Source organism: Myotis brandtii, unplaced genomic scaffold (assembly GCF_000412655.1).
Source record: "Myotis brandtii unplaced genomic scaffold, ASM41265v1 scaffold56, whole genome shotgun sequence".
Lineage (NCBI taxonomy): Eukaryota > Metazoa > Chordata > Mammalia > Chiroptera > Vespertilionidae > Myotis > Myotis brandtii.
In genome coordinates, this window is record NW_005370080.1 from 3,735,055 (window position 1) to 3,749,858 (window position 14,804).

The 14,804-nt window shown below is 43.5% G+C and overlaps 1 protein-coding gene across 3 annotated transcripts in view; it reads left to right on the forward strand.

Annotated features, from left to right (window-relative positions):
• The window catches only part of NEDD9 (neural precursor cell expressed, developmentally down-regulated 9), a 179,274-nt gene extending 164,767 nt beyond the window's left edge, over positions 1–14,507 (forward strand). For 2 of the 3 annotated variants that reach the window (XM_014549559.1, XM_005878427.2), the window contains 5 exons: positions 6,426–6,527; positions 7,005–7,106; positions 8,240–9,487; positions 11,023–11,112; positions 13,732–14,507. In XM_014549559.1, the coding sequence (XP_014405045.1) occupies positions 6,426–6,527; positions 7,005–7,106; positions 8,240–9,487; positions 11,023–11,112; positions 13,732–14,241 (2,052 nt within the window). In that variant the 3' untranslated portion in view covers positions 14,242–14,507. The remainder of the gene's footprint in view (positions 1–6,425; positions 6,528–7,004; positions 7,107–8,239; positions 9,488–11,022; positions 11,113–13,731) is intronic. The other variant, XM_014549560.1, reaches the window with a different exon arrangement.
• Positions 14,508–14,804: the final 297 nt, after the last annotated feature.

Consider the following 14,804-nt stretch of genomic DNA (forward strand, 5'->3'; position numbering starts at 1 on the left):
ATTCAATAAAGTGCCCTGGGTTTTGGACCTTGCCATCTTTCTCTTGGATAAACATCTTTATCTCTAAGCCTTATAAAGCATGTTTTCTCCTGGGGTTTTCCACTGGAGTGTTTTAGGCTGTTAGGGTGATACACGTGACAATGGCAACACTGATATGACCAAGTAAAATAGTAACCCAAGTAAAGCTGCTGATGTTATCAAGGGCCAAAGTCTCTTGTCATTTACTGCTTTGATTTAAAATTCCCATTGTCTTGAAGACCTCACTAGGAACACTTCATGCATTTGTGGAGATTAATTTCTATCTGACTTAAATCTAAGAATAATTACATTTTTCTCTCCCATCATTTAATCATGAAACATTTTGAAGCAAATGGCCTTCGAATCTATCATTAAGACACAAACAACATCCTCATCATATTAGGAAGAAAGCAAGAATAGGCTGTTGTTTGTCTTCTTTCCCAGTCTTGTCTCATGCATTCCTGGCTATCTTTGACTGTGTGGTGGACGTTGTATTATTGAGATATTTACAGAAATCACTTAAAGAAATCCTATAAAGATGTTCTCTACTTCGAGAGTGGATTTTATTTCCTTTTTTCAGCCTAATAGGCATACAAAATTCTAGTTTCAGACATTGAGATATTCTTGCCAACCCTCATGATTAAAACCTACTCTCAGCCTATGCAAGGGTGAGTTCAGTTCATTTTTACTTTAGCATGCAGCCCTTAAGGTCCCAACCCAAAGTGGGGCATGGTTATCAGGGTCTCTACCTTGGTAAGCCACTACCTAACATTCATATCCCCCATCACCCGGAAGAGCTATAAAAAACACAATGTAGCATCGGAGACAATAGCAAATGTCCTCAAGGAAAATGCAACCTCAAAATTTGGGCTTACAGAGAATTAATAAATCCAGTGTAGGAAACATGTGGGCTCTATGAATTCCTTCTCTACTTCCAAATTTGGACCCAGTAATTCTTTACTATCTTTTAACTCTTTGATGCTATTAAGAAGATTTTTAATATCTTTTTCTCATTTTCTTAAGCTGTCTCTGATAGAATGTTTGACCTAAACGACCTAGTTCACAATTTTAAGTCCATAGGCAAAATAGGTCAACCTAGATAACAATTATATTAAAACGAGCTAAGGCTTAAGGGTTTACTCTATGCTGAGTACTTTCTGAACTTGATCTCATTTAATGCTCATAATATCCTATAAGTATTTTATTATCATTTTACTAATGAGGAAACAGCTTAGAATGAACAAATACCTTGGTCATGTTCTCACAGCTAGTAAGTGGTAGAAACGGGGTTTAGATCCAGCTCTGTCTGAATCCAGCTGATGTTCTCAATCACTCCCCTCATCAGACCTAATCCTTTCAATGAGCTAAAGGCCCAATGTGGCCATGGCCTCTGCTACACAGCTTCCCATGACACAGGCCTGTCGCATATTCTCACAACTAGAGAAAGCTTGACCCCTGTTCCTTTCTATTGTATTTTCCTTCTGATGTTAAGGTAAAAAGCAGAGTTTGTTTTTGTTTCTTTTTTGCACAACTCCCGCATATGTTTCTGGCTTGTGGCTGAAAAGAACACAGGTGTTTGTGTCACATGCAGGCTCTAGATTTGGGAAAAGGAAACCATCTAGTGGCCCAAGTTGGCCTCTACTAGTGGTTTGCACCAAATGCAGTGCAGGTGATCATTTTCCCATGGGTTCTGATTTCTCAGCTTTATCTAACAGTCACTCTACTTCCTCACTTGCCCGAAGCTACCATGCATGGCTGGTAAGACAGAGTTCTACCCCTTTGTCCCTTGGATCCCACTCAATCTAAAGCTTAACTTACCTGGAAACCAGTCTTATCCTATACAGGCAGACCTTGTTTAGTATCCTCTCTAGTTCCATATCATCTTGCTAAGAAAAGCCTTGAGTTTTTCCTTAGTTTGTTAATACATTCAGTCAATACATTATTTAAGATCTGCTATTTTCAAGACACAGTGCGGGGCCTTTAAACTGCTGTTTATATACAAATGAAGAAGAGGCCCTAGCTGGGTAGCTCAGTTGGTTAGAGTGTCATCCTGATATGCCAAGGTTGTGGTTCAATCCCTAGTCAGGGCACATATAAGAATCAACCAATGAATGCATAAATAAGTGGAACAACAAATCAATGTCTCTCTCTCTCTCTCTCTCTCTCTCTCTCTCTCTCTCTTTTGTCTCCCTTTTTTTACCTCTATCTCTCTGTAAAAAATCAATAAATTAAATAAAAATGGCCTGGCTGGTGTTGCTCAGTGGTTGGTTGGGCACAGTCCCCTCCACCTGGGTGTTGCTGGTTCTGTTCTCAATCAGTACACATGCCCAAGTTGTGGGCTTGATCCTTGGTAGGGCCCATATAAGAGGTATCCAGTCTATGTTCCACTCTCACATTGATGTTTCTCTTTCCCTCTCCCTTCCACTCTCTCTAAAAATCAATTAAAAATTTTTTTTAAATGAAGAAGAATGATCTCTGTCTCCACAATGCTGAGAGGAGGCACTGAAACAGTCAAACCACAAGTGATAAGTACATGTCCTCAGATACGCATGGAGGACATGCTCCCGGAGTGCCAAGGGCGATACTTATTGTATCCGTCTGCGAAAGGCTTCATGGGACAGAGGCACCCTACTTGGCCTTGAAAATTGAATGAAATTTGAATCTGAGAACAGGAAGAAGAGCATCTTGGACAAAAACACAGCATGAGTAAAGGCACAGAGGTGTGAAGGCAGGATGTGTATTAAAAGCAGGGTCTTGCCAAGGCACGGACTCAGCCAAGAGCTGTCCACCCTCCCTCAGAGGCTCTCAAGGTACTGAAGGAGGAGGGCAGAAACACACCAGTGAAGGCAAAGACTGGCAGCCAGGGGGGGCAGAGGTATGCTTAGTTTGGCCAAGGTGCTGTTTGAAATATTTGAGCCAATTTCTAAAATCAGATTTCACCTAAAAATCCAGATTTCTGGTTTCTTCTGAAACTTGAAAGACCTGGGAACACAGGCGGTACTTTTTCAGGATGGCAGTTGACTGGAACTGAAGAACAGCTGCCTCTTTTCAGTAGGGTGTCATGTCTGTCTCCCCTACACAGAACTCAGCTTGCTTCTCCCTTCACCCTATCTGCTCAGCCCCACAGGTGTCTAAGCGGCAGGCCAGGTGCAAGCTCAGCTGAACCAAATGTGGAGACATGAATGACAGACCCCAAGGGCCTCTATTCCAGCTCACAGACTCCCACATGAGTTAGTTTTCAGGGTTCCCTAGATCTGGCTGCTACCTCAAAGATAGACTCCTCTTTAAAATGCACGGCTCTCAAAATTAGGAGATGTGGACGTATTTAAAGTATCTCTAAAAACAGCTCATGCTGCCCAGGACCTGAGGCCCAAAATTGTATAAATCAAACACATCAAAGTGTGGGGCGTGCCTGACTCCTTGTTTTTAAGGAAGCCGATTAGTGAGAAAGCTGACACAACCCAGTCCCTGCACTGTTCATCCTACCCTGCCAGAGCGGTTGGCGATTTATTAAATGGACTCTCCCTGTTCGGAATGTCTACGGTCAGCCCTTCTTCTCTGCCTCATAGCTCTCCTCAGTGTCCACCTTCAGACTCCTTCGTTAGCTGACAAGAATGGTACTGACAGCTGAGGAAGGTCCGATTCCTCATCGGGACAGGAAACCCAGCTTTGGAAAGTGCCAGTCCTCTTCCAGGGTGATCAGGAAAGCAGTGGCAGCAGCGTCAGTCATAGAGCCCAGGAATCCCACAGCTTAGCCCCGTGGTGGCAGCACTAATGAACTAGGAGGTCAGTTTGGTCATTCCTAAATCTAAGCTCTTGTAACTATAAATAAATACATAGAAGGAAAGGAATGCAGAAAAGAAAAATGAACGGGGAGGGGCAGGGGGTAAGGGAATGAAAACATAACTGGATTTCATTGAGGAAATTAGTTTAAAATGCCCTTTGTGTGGCAGTTGCACCAGTACCTTGCTGGTAACTGCTCAGGAGAATTCTTCCAAAATCTATGTCCCTTTTGCTAGACCTTGGTGTTCCTCGTAGGCTGGGGTTCAGTAATTCGGGGACAGTAGGAAGGCTTTTGTGTACTACGTCAAGCAGGAAGCAAAGGCCTGATGGACCACAAAACTGGATACTTTGTAAGGTACAGAACAGTCAGCACTTTCCCCTGAGGAGAGAACACACAATTAATTGGCAGGAAAGCGACCCAAGCGATGGGCAGGGGAGGGGAGCGTCCAAAAGTCCATTTCCAGCTCCACGTTCTTTCAGGCGTCAGACTGCATTGCTGTACTCCCTGGATATGTCTGACCAGATGCAAATGCTGGTCCCATGTAAAGGCCATTTGTGGACCAATGTGAATTAGATGGCAACGTTGGGAATGCTGGAAATGGGGAGGTTGTGTTTTGTTGGCTTTATCCCCCTGTGGTTTGCACCATCTGTTTCTTTTAATGCATAAACAAGGAAAATGACTGGCTTGGAATACAAAGTTTTTCAAAAAAACAGATGACCACAGGCATCCTCTAAATGAGAAAGAGAGAGCAAGTTGGGGTTCCGTGACATTTGTCAGGAAGTGAGAAGTTAAATACTGGGAAGCATTAATGCTTTGCCAGGGAAGCTCCACAAAGGCAAGGAAAAGCCTTGTCCATGCCCCGCCTTCCTGAGGTCATGCCCTGTGTTTACATTTCACCAAGGGTTTTATTTTCAGATCCCAACACCGCCCACCCCCCTCCCTTCTTAAACTAAAGATGAAGCTGTTCGGCATAACCAGCCTTGGTTTTCTATTAGCAGTATTGCTAACTTGGCAACCTTGCAGAGAATCTACTATTAGAAACTTTTAGAATGAACAAAGGCTGCGTTGTGAGCGTGTGCTACTATAAAGCCAAAATAGAGAGCTATAAATAGAGGAGCTGATGAGAAAGACAAAGAGAAGATACTTTATTTCTCTCCTCAACAGTAGTGAAATATATATATATATATGAGGGCATTAGGAACAGTGTGTTTTTCTTGAGCAAAGGGCATCCTGCTTTAAAAAGGAAGGTTTGCTCTGCACAACACAGTGGCTACTCGATAGAATAGTTCTGTATGCTCTGTGCCAACAAACCTTAAAGCAACAGATTCTTTTTTTAAACTGAAGGCAGTGGAGAGATTTGATGGAGTGGTGACTGCATTCTAATCTCTTTTACCTTCATTGCAAGAAGCAATCAGCCACAAGCATCAGGGATTTAAAACCAAACTGAACTGAGGCATTTTAGAGCCGCTGGGGAGAAGAGCATTGGTGCATTTGGCTGAGTTCCACCCTTTTCAGCACAAGACAGACATGAGCATTTTTCACATCGTTTGTAGGCAGCCTGACGCCAGAGTTTTCATATTAGAGAAAGGATTAAAGATGACGATTTCTTAGGGAACAATCAACTCCTCCTAATTTGCAAGATCTGTTCTCAAAAATTCCATGGGCAATACCGAGGTGGGCGCCGTTAATCATTCAGGGGCAGGGGTTAGGCAGAAATAAGACCCTGGCAATTTAGAAGCCTTGGGAGGATTAAATACATTTCAAAATGAGTATAAGTTCAAATAATTTCTCTATCCGTGCTTAGGACACAATGAAGTATGTAGATATGAAAACACAAGCCTGTTGGGTGCAATTGGTGTGATTGACATTGGCTCCAGGGTTTGTGATGAGTGGATTTGACTTCTGCCGGCCCTTGGACTTGGATACTGTCTGCGATGTTTGCTTCCCTGGTGGAAATGGGAAAATGATTAGAGCCTCGCACTCTGTTCCTAGGACTCCCTGACTCCGTGTTTAATTTGTTTCCTACATTAGATTGAAAGCTACTGGAGGCTTCTAAAGGCAGCACTGTGTGAGCATTGGTTTCATGAAAGTACTTTAGTGACCTGTGGAATTTTAGTTATAATCATAATAATGGCGGATGAAGAGGTGTCCTGGGGAAGGCATGAGAGGAATTTTAAGTGGCTGAACTCAATTTGCATTATTCATTTTACAAATAGTTTCAGAGCCTTAAATTTTTTTTTTTTCACTATGCCCTGCTTTTGAGGCTCCAAAGCAATAATCTAGGGTATTCATAACTTAAAAGTGATTCTCCCTTCAAGCACATTTTGGGAATTGAGTCTTTATCTGACCAGCTTTGAGATGATTTTGTTACCATGGGGAAGGGGGATAGAGATATTTCAGGGACTTGTTCTTCATGGGGATTCAAGAGGAATTAAAGTTTACTGGCCTCGTGTCCCCTTGTCTCCTTCCTTTTCTCTCTTTTCTGTTTCTTTGGGCTGTTTTTCGTTATTTTTTTCTTTCTTTTGATGGGGGCAATGAGGGAAGAGTGTCCGATGAGGAGGCTAGGCGACTCACTTAGGACTTGGCCTTGGAATTTTACACTTCTCTGTCTTCTTGCCCACAGGTGATAACCCCCGTGAGGACAGGCCATGGCTATGTGTACGAGTACCCATCTAGATACCAAAAGGACATCTACGATATCCCTCCTTCCCATTCCACTCAAGGGGTACGTACCATGCCCATGGTCCCCATGGGACAGGAGCACTTCAGGTGGCATTCCTTCAGCACTACATGTGAAAAGAAAATTACAAATTATGAAGCTTGATTTGTCTATTCAGGAGCTCTTGTAGCCAACATTATTAAATTATATTTTCTGGATTTGCTTTATCAAGAAATCCTAGGCTTTTATCTGACAAAGCTTTTGTTGCTTATCAATTTATCATTTTATTTCAGGAAATATATAATACCAACTACAGTTTAAAGTACAGACAGTGTAGATATTCCACTTATGATCATTTTTACATTCAATCTAAGTAAAAAAAAAATAAGAAATTAAAAAATTTTTCACCAACTCCATGTTATATAGAATGCTGTAAAAGAGGAAAGATGTACATAAGCTGGTAAATAAATCCACAGTTCAAAGCTTGAACGCATAAAAAATGACAAGTATAAGACATCCCTAAACTCAGGTATTTATTTTCAGGTATATGATATCCCTCCATCATCGGTGAAAGGCCCGGTGTTTTCAGTTCCAGGGGGAGAGATGAAACCTCAAGGGGTCTATGACATTCCTCCTACTAAAGGGGTAAGTGAGCTCCTACAAAGCAGCAAAAAAGTGTGTGTGTTTATTTACTGGGATGAAGCAGGCAGGACAAACCAAAAGAAAAACTAGTCTCTGGGAGAGAGTAAAGGGATGGGAGGGAAGGAGAAAGTGAGGAAGAAAAGGCAATAACTAAAGATAACCCTATGGATTCCATATTTAGAGTCCTCTCTCCCCCCCCCCCCCCCCCCCCTAAAAACGGGTTAGTCAATAAGGAGAGTCAATAAGAAGGTAAAATCATTCATTCAGTTTGGCAAGCAACTAATATATGTCATATGTATATAGGGTGTCACAGTACACTCTGTCCATGTATATGTGTTAATGAATTTGATTCACTCTGCTACCCTCAGGAGGAGGCCTACATGGGAAGTACAGTTATCCTTATTTTACAGATGAGGGAAGTGTGTCTGAGAACACCCAAGTGACTTATGAAGTATCACACAGCTGGTGGACCCAGGGAGAGACCTGAGGTCTTCTGACACCTCGTGCAGTGTGTACATGCATACTCTGCCTCTCAGCCTGAATCCTCCAAGGCTGGGACCAGAGAGAGCAACTCAGCCAGCACAGCGCACATAACAGGCAGCACTGGGGCCGGGGGAAGGACGAAGGAAATGGGAGCAGGTGGGGCCTTGGAAATACCTCTCATTAGTGGGTTGGGGTGGAAGAAGAGGAGGCAGTAAACAGGACTGAAAATCCAGGGCTTCTTCTTTTTTTCTTTTTTTCTTTTTGTTGTTTGTTGTTGTTGTTGTTAATCTTCACCCAAGGATATTTTTTCCATTCATTTTTAGAGAGACTGGAAGGGAGGGTTTGGGGAAGGAAGGAGAGAGAGAGAGAGAGAGAGAGAGAGAGAGAGAGAGAGAGAGAAACATTGATGTGAGAAAGACACTGATTGGTTGTCTCCCACACATGCCCCAACCAGGGCCCAGGATCAAACCTGCAATCCAGGTACCTGCCCTTGACCAGGAATCAAACCTGGACCCTTTGGTGCATGGGCTGACACTCTAACCACTGAGATACACTAGCCAGGGTCAGGCCTTCATTTTAATATGTAGTTGTTTCCCCATGTTCACATGAGCCAACTCAACAAATACTAGCTTTGGTTTCTACTTACTTTTCAGGTATATGCCATTCCACCCTCTGCTTGCCGAGATGAAGCAGGGCTCAGGGAAAAAGAGTATGATTTCCCCCCTCCAATGAGACAAGCTGGAAGGCCAGATGTCAGACCTGAGGGCGTGTATGACATCCCCCCGGCCAGTACCAAACTGGTGGGGAATGACCTTCACATGAAATATAACTGTGATGCTACGGGAGCTGCCGAACTGGTTGCACAAAGACACCCAAGCATTTCCCTGAAACACCCACCCTCACTGCTGGGACCGTCAGGGGGCACTCAGAATGATGCGTATGATGTCCCTCGAGGGGTACAGTTTCTGGAACCACCAGCAGAAACCAGTGAGAAAGCAAATCCTGAAGAAAGAGACGGTGTTTACGATGTCCCTCTGCACAACCCAGCGGACGCCAAAAGCTCTCAGGATGTGGTGGATGGAATCAACCGACTATCTTTCTCCAGTACAGGCAGCACCAGGAGTAACATGTCCACGTCTTCCACCACCTCAAAGGAATCTTCACTGTCAGCCTCCCCATCTCAGGACAAAAGGCTCTTTCTGGACCCAGACACAGCCATTGAGAGACTCCATCGGCTCCAGCAGACCCTGGAGATGGGCGTCTCCAGCCTAATGGCACTGGTCACGACCACAGACTGGAGGTGCTATGGATACATGGAACGACACATCAATGAGATACGCACCGCAGTGGACAAGGTGGAGTTGTTCTTGAGGGACTACCTGCATTTTGCCAAGGGCGCTGTAGCAAATGCTTCCTGCCTCCCGGAACTCACCCTCTACAACAAAATGAAGCGGGAGCTGCAGAGAGTGGAAGACTCCCACCAGATTCTGAGCCAAACCAGCCATGACTTAAATGAGTGCAGCTGGTCCCTGAATATCCTGGCGGTCAACAAGCCCCAAAACAAGTGTGATGATCTGGACCGCTTTGTGATGGTGGCAAAATCGGTTCCTGATGATGCCAAGCAGCTCACCACAACAATCAACACCAATGCAGAAGCCCTCTTTAGACCAGGCCCCGGCAGCTCCCATGTGAAGAATGGGCCTGAGAGCATCATGAACTCCACTGAGTACCCCCATGCTGGATCCCAGATGCAGCTGCTGCATCCTGGAGACCACAAGGCCCAGACCCTCAATAAGGCGGTGCCCCCACACCTGAGCAAGGATCAGCCTGTAGCTGACTGTAGCAGCAGTGATGGCTCTGAAAGGAGTTGGATGGATGATTATGACTATGTCCACCTACAGGTAAAGCAACCAGACTCCTAAACCACCTATAGCAGTGGTTCTCAACCTTCTGTCCCTTTAAATACAGTTCCTCATGTTGTGACCCAACCATAAAATTATTTTCGTTGCTACTTCATAACTGTAATGTTGCTACTGTTATGAATCGTAATGTAAATATCTGATATGCAGGATGGTCTTAGGCGACCCCTGTGAAAGGGTCGTCCAACCGCCAAAGGGGTCTCGACCCACAGGTTGAGAACTGCTGACCGATAGTCACATTCAGGGAGCCTAGAAGTAAGGCCTGTGAAGCTGGCGGGCTGGACTACCAGAGGAGAGAACATGATTAATATTAATCCAAACGGTTCACTAATTGGAGGCAATATACATAGGGAAGAACACTGGCCTGATAGTGTAGAGTCCTTGGTTTGAGACCTTCCTCTGACACTAATTGTGTGACCAACGTATGTAACCTCCCTGGGTCTTATTGTCCTCATTTGAAGCACAAGGTTGTATTTGACCCTACTGATGGAAGAGACTCCCTAGTAGGAGAGAGGGCCCTTGGAGAATCATACCAGCTCCACTTCTATTTGCCTTTTATGATATAGTTCAAAATGATATTTTATTTTTTAAAAGATGGGGCAGGGAGTTTAACTATTAAGAAAAAAATAATTGAAAGCCTCTGCACTAGAGAATTTCTAAGGTCCATCATATCTACTGTGTGTGTGTGTGTGTGTGTGTGTGTGTGTGTGTGATTACTTACAGAAAACTTAATCTCATCCCAGTCTTACCTTGAAGACCACTGGGCATTTGCCAGTTGATCTAGAACTTAACCTGGATATGGGAAATTGGGCAATCACAGTCTGCCTCCTACAGGTGGAAATTCCACCGAGTTGACCTGGGATCTTGATAACTTGCCTTTTCACTTTGGGGGATTAAAACATTCTACCAAGATCCATTATTTAGAATTTAGCTTACTCTCTTACTCTGCCATTCTTTTCATTTGACTAAGAGCCAAAGATTATCCTGAGAACTATAGTGTTTAACTACAATTCCCTTGAGTGCAGGATACTGGGGAAGGAAGCACTGAGCCACACCTAGTGCTAAGGAAAGGGCTGGTTGTCCAATTCTGCATGTTGAGAAGTATTATCATGGTGTAGAGTTGTAGATGATTCAAAGAAATTATAAGTGCAACGTGACCACATTTAAACCTGGGTTAGGAGGTTAATGGGTTCAAGTATAATCTATTAGAAAAGAAACCTAAGAAATAGTACTGGATAAGGAGGCTTGAAGGGGATCATGAATAGCTCTCTGAAAATGGTAAAGTGGAACAGAGAAGGTGGCACCCTACATGTAGCCCTAACTTAACACAGCCACTGTGGAGGTCTGGCCGAGAAGCACATCATCCCTGTCTAGGATTTATGGAGTCTAATTGGGCATGTGGGAAATTACCAAGGCAGTGGAAAATGAAACAGTACTTAACCATTTGTCAATGAAATTGTTAGCATAAGTGAATCATAGTGGTGATGTAATGTTTGCTTTATGTTGAAAAATAATAGGGTAAAGAGGAGTTTGAAAGGCAACAGAAAGAGCTGCTGGAAAAAGAAAATATCATCAAACAGAACAAGATGCAGCTGGAACATCATCAGGTAAGTTCAATCAGGACAAAAACCACTTGGTATTGAAAAGATTTCCTGCTTAATAAGAAAGGTATAACTTCAAAAGATCGGGATTTTGATCCTTCCAGCACACTTTAGTATAAATAAGCCCCAAGGCATATAATAGAGCATAAGAACAAAGAGAAGGTTTATGATCTTAGTAATCCAGCTGGTATACCTGGATTACATCCAAACAACAATTTTTCCAGGCTAAGCCTGTACATCTACCATATTAGGACTGTTTGGGTTAAGGCTGTTGATCTCAATGAACAAGACCCACTCAAGCTGGCCCAAGCAAAAAGATTTTCTAGTCAGGGAAATTCTGGAACAGAAAATGAAGATATACCCAAGTCCAATGAGAACTGGGACTGTAAATTCTTTCTCCTTCTTGTACTCCCTTCGCTTCTCTTTAAATTTGCTTCCTTCTTCCCTATTTTCTTATAGTTTCCCCTGCTTATCTACTCATTTGTCTCCCCTGTAACTTTACAGAAACCATAAATGGCCACTCACAACCCTTTCTATAGATGGCTTTTCATCTCACCTGATAGTTGACTCCTGCTGTGATTCATCAAATTCCTAAAAAAGAATCTGATTAGGCTATCTCTGTCTGTCAATCTATCTGTCTATCTGTCTATCTATTTCCCTACCTACCTATCACTCCCCTACAACACAAGCCTCTGGGTTGGCTGCTCTTGGTCAAATCTAAGGGTAGGAGGGCAGGATCCAACATTTTCAAAATATACCCAAGTCCATTTACTAAGGACTTTGGGCAAGACAGAGTCATTCAAAAGTAGAGCTTGAGTGGGGCAGATAATGATGTGTATTGCTGGTGCAGGCATAAAAATAAAGAGGAACCAATTGAGGATATATAAGCCCTTTTTTAGATTACATAGAATGGCATATAGAGACATGAAATGGCAATTGCACTCAGGAAACCAGAGTTCTAATTCTTCCTTTCTGACTAACCAGCCGTGTGCCCTCAGACAAGTCATTTAACCTCTCTGAACTTCAGTAACTTCTCCATAAAATGAGAAATCCCTCAGCCCTCTATCTAAAAAGATGATGTATTTATAGACATATTTGCAAAAGCATAAATTCAGTACTCTGAAGCAGCACCCTATCTCTGTTTATGTTTGCTTTGGCATTAGGCCAAGTAAAACTGCAGGGCTTTAGGTAACTTATTGAAACTGTAGTAATTTCTAAGAAAACAGATTCTGTAGAAAAGTAAAGCTCACTGTGCATTTCTCAGGGAAGGAGCTGGGCAAGGTTATCCCTGCTCTACCTCAGGGTGAAAGATTGAGTCCTAAGCTCAGGTTACAGATAGTCCTTACCTGCAAAAGACAATCTCTCTTGAGAGTCGGTGGGATAGCTGGAAGTTATTATTATTGCAACTTAAATAATACACCATCTGGGGGTTGTAATAAGAGAAGGAAGAAAGCTAACACTTGTTGAGTCTGACTCTGTGGCATGTCGTTTTCTTTCAACAGCTCTGTGGAACTGTTATGATGCACAATTAACATTTAGATTTCCTTAGAGATGTTCTTTTCCACAGTGCACATATAGTTCATTAGTCTTTCCTGTAGTGCTGGATAATCTATATATATAAAAGGCTAAGCGACCGGCCAACCAGCCCACCGGCCGGAAGATATGACACTCAGTGACCACCAGGGGGCAGACACTCAACGCAGGAGCTGCCAAGTGACAGCAACTTTACAGAGTGCCCTCTCACACTCTAGGACCCCTCGGGGGACGTCTGACTGCCAGTTTCGGCCCCATCCCCGAAGGCCAGGCTGAGGGACCCCACCTGCCAGAAGGACCCCATTCACTCGGCAGATGCCCTTCGAGCTCCAGCGCTGCCCCAGGTGCAGCTGGCCAGGGAGGGACTGCGGGAGGTTGGCTCCAGGGTGTGTCTGGCCCATCTCAGCCTGTCCCGCCCACTGGCCACCTTCTAATTAATTTCCTTTCGATGTGCACAAATCCGTGCACCAGGCCTCTAGTGACTTATATAAATCTTGACAGAAAGAGTAGGAATGGTTCATAGAGTGTCATTTATCTTAGCAATGGGTCATGGGTTGTCATTTGTACCAAGAAATGGGTCATGGGTTGTCATTTGTACCAAGAAATGGGTCATGGATTGTCATTTGTCTAAGCATCTTGAAGGACAGAGTCAAAGCTTTCCTGTCAGCAATTTACTTGATAAAGAGATCCCTACATTTGCTTTCCCCTGCACCACTCAACATTTATAAACATTTACATAGAGGCTGTCCTATACCAAACATCATTCTAAGCACTTTGTAAATATTAACTCGCTTAACTTTCATAAAGGTATAGGTAACAGAGCTAGGTTTAAACCCTGTTCAGCCTTCAGTCTAAGGGCAGAGGAGGCCAATCATCCAATCATAGAAAGTCAGAGCTGGTGGATTTCTTAGGGATCACCTTTCTCAACTTCTACATTTTACACTTTAGGAAAGCAAGACGACTTGACCAAGGCTTCATATCTAATAAGCACCTGGGATTAAAACCTCTGTCTTTTAACACCCACCCCTGATTAATTTCCATTACAGCACACTGCCTTACCCTCAATGAAATCTGCTTTTGTCTTCCTTGCAGCTAAGTCAGTTCCAGTTGTTGGAACAAGAAATTACAAAGCCTGTGGAAAACGACATGTCAAAGTGGAAGCCCTCTCAGAGCCTCCCCACCGTAAACAGCAGCGTGGGCGCTCAGGATAGGCAGTTGCTTTGCTTCTACTATGACCAGTGTGAGACCCATTACATTTCCCTTCTCAATGCCATTGACGCTCTCTTCAGCTGCGTCAGCTCCGCCCAGCCCCCGCGGATCTTCGTGGCACACAGCAAGTTTGTCATTCTGAGCGCGCACAAACTGGTGTTCATTGGAGACACGCTGACAAGGCAGGTTGCTGCCCAGGACATTCGCAACAAAGTGATGAACTCCAGCAACCAGCTCTGCGAACAGCTCAAGACTATAGTTTTGGCGACTAAGAAGGCCGCCCTCCACTACCCCAGCACTACGGCCTTGCAGGAAATGGTGCACCAAGTGACAGACTTGTCCAGGAACACGCTGCAGTTCAAGCGCTCTTTGCTGGAGATGGCAACGTTCTGAGAAGGAAAGGAGGACAGGAGGACTGAGTGGGTTACTAAGGAAAACTGGAAATACTATCTGGTTTTTGTAAATGATATCTATTTTTGTATATATTTTATATGGAAATGAAATATTTTAACATTTTATGGGTTAGACAACATTCAGAACTTCAGGGAGCTAGAGAGGAAACTTTGTGTGTGTGTGTGTGTGTGTGTGTGTGTGTGTGTGTGTGTGTGGTTCTTGTGTACACATGTAAGCATCCCGAACATAAACTGTACAGAAACTTGTCCACATGCGTGTGTGTGCCTGTGTTCATATTCGTTTGTAGATGTTTGTCTGATACATTCCATTCAAAAACATGAATTAAGAAGCACCTTAATAAGCACCTCCTAATGCTGCATTTTTTTTAGAAAACATACCAGCTGGTTATAATATACCTACATATACTAGCAATTTATTTTGAGCCTGTCACTTCCACGTCTGGGAAGGATAGTTTATTTGCAAATGCTCACCTCCCAAATAACAAGGCATGATATAACTTATCCTTCTTTTGAAGCCCCTTCCAAAATTGACTATCTTGGACA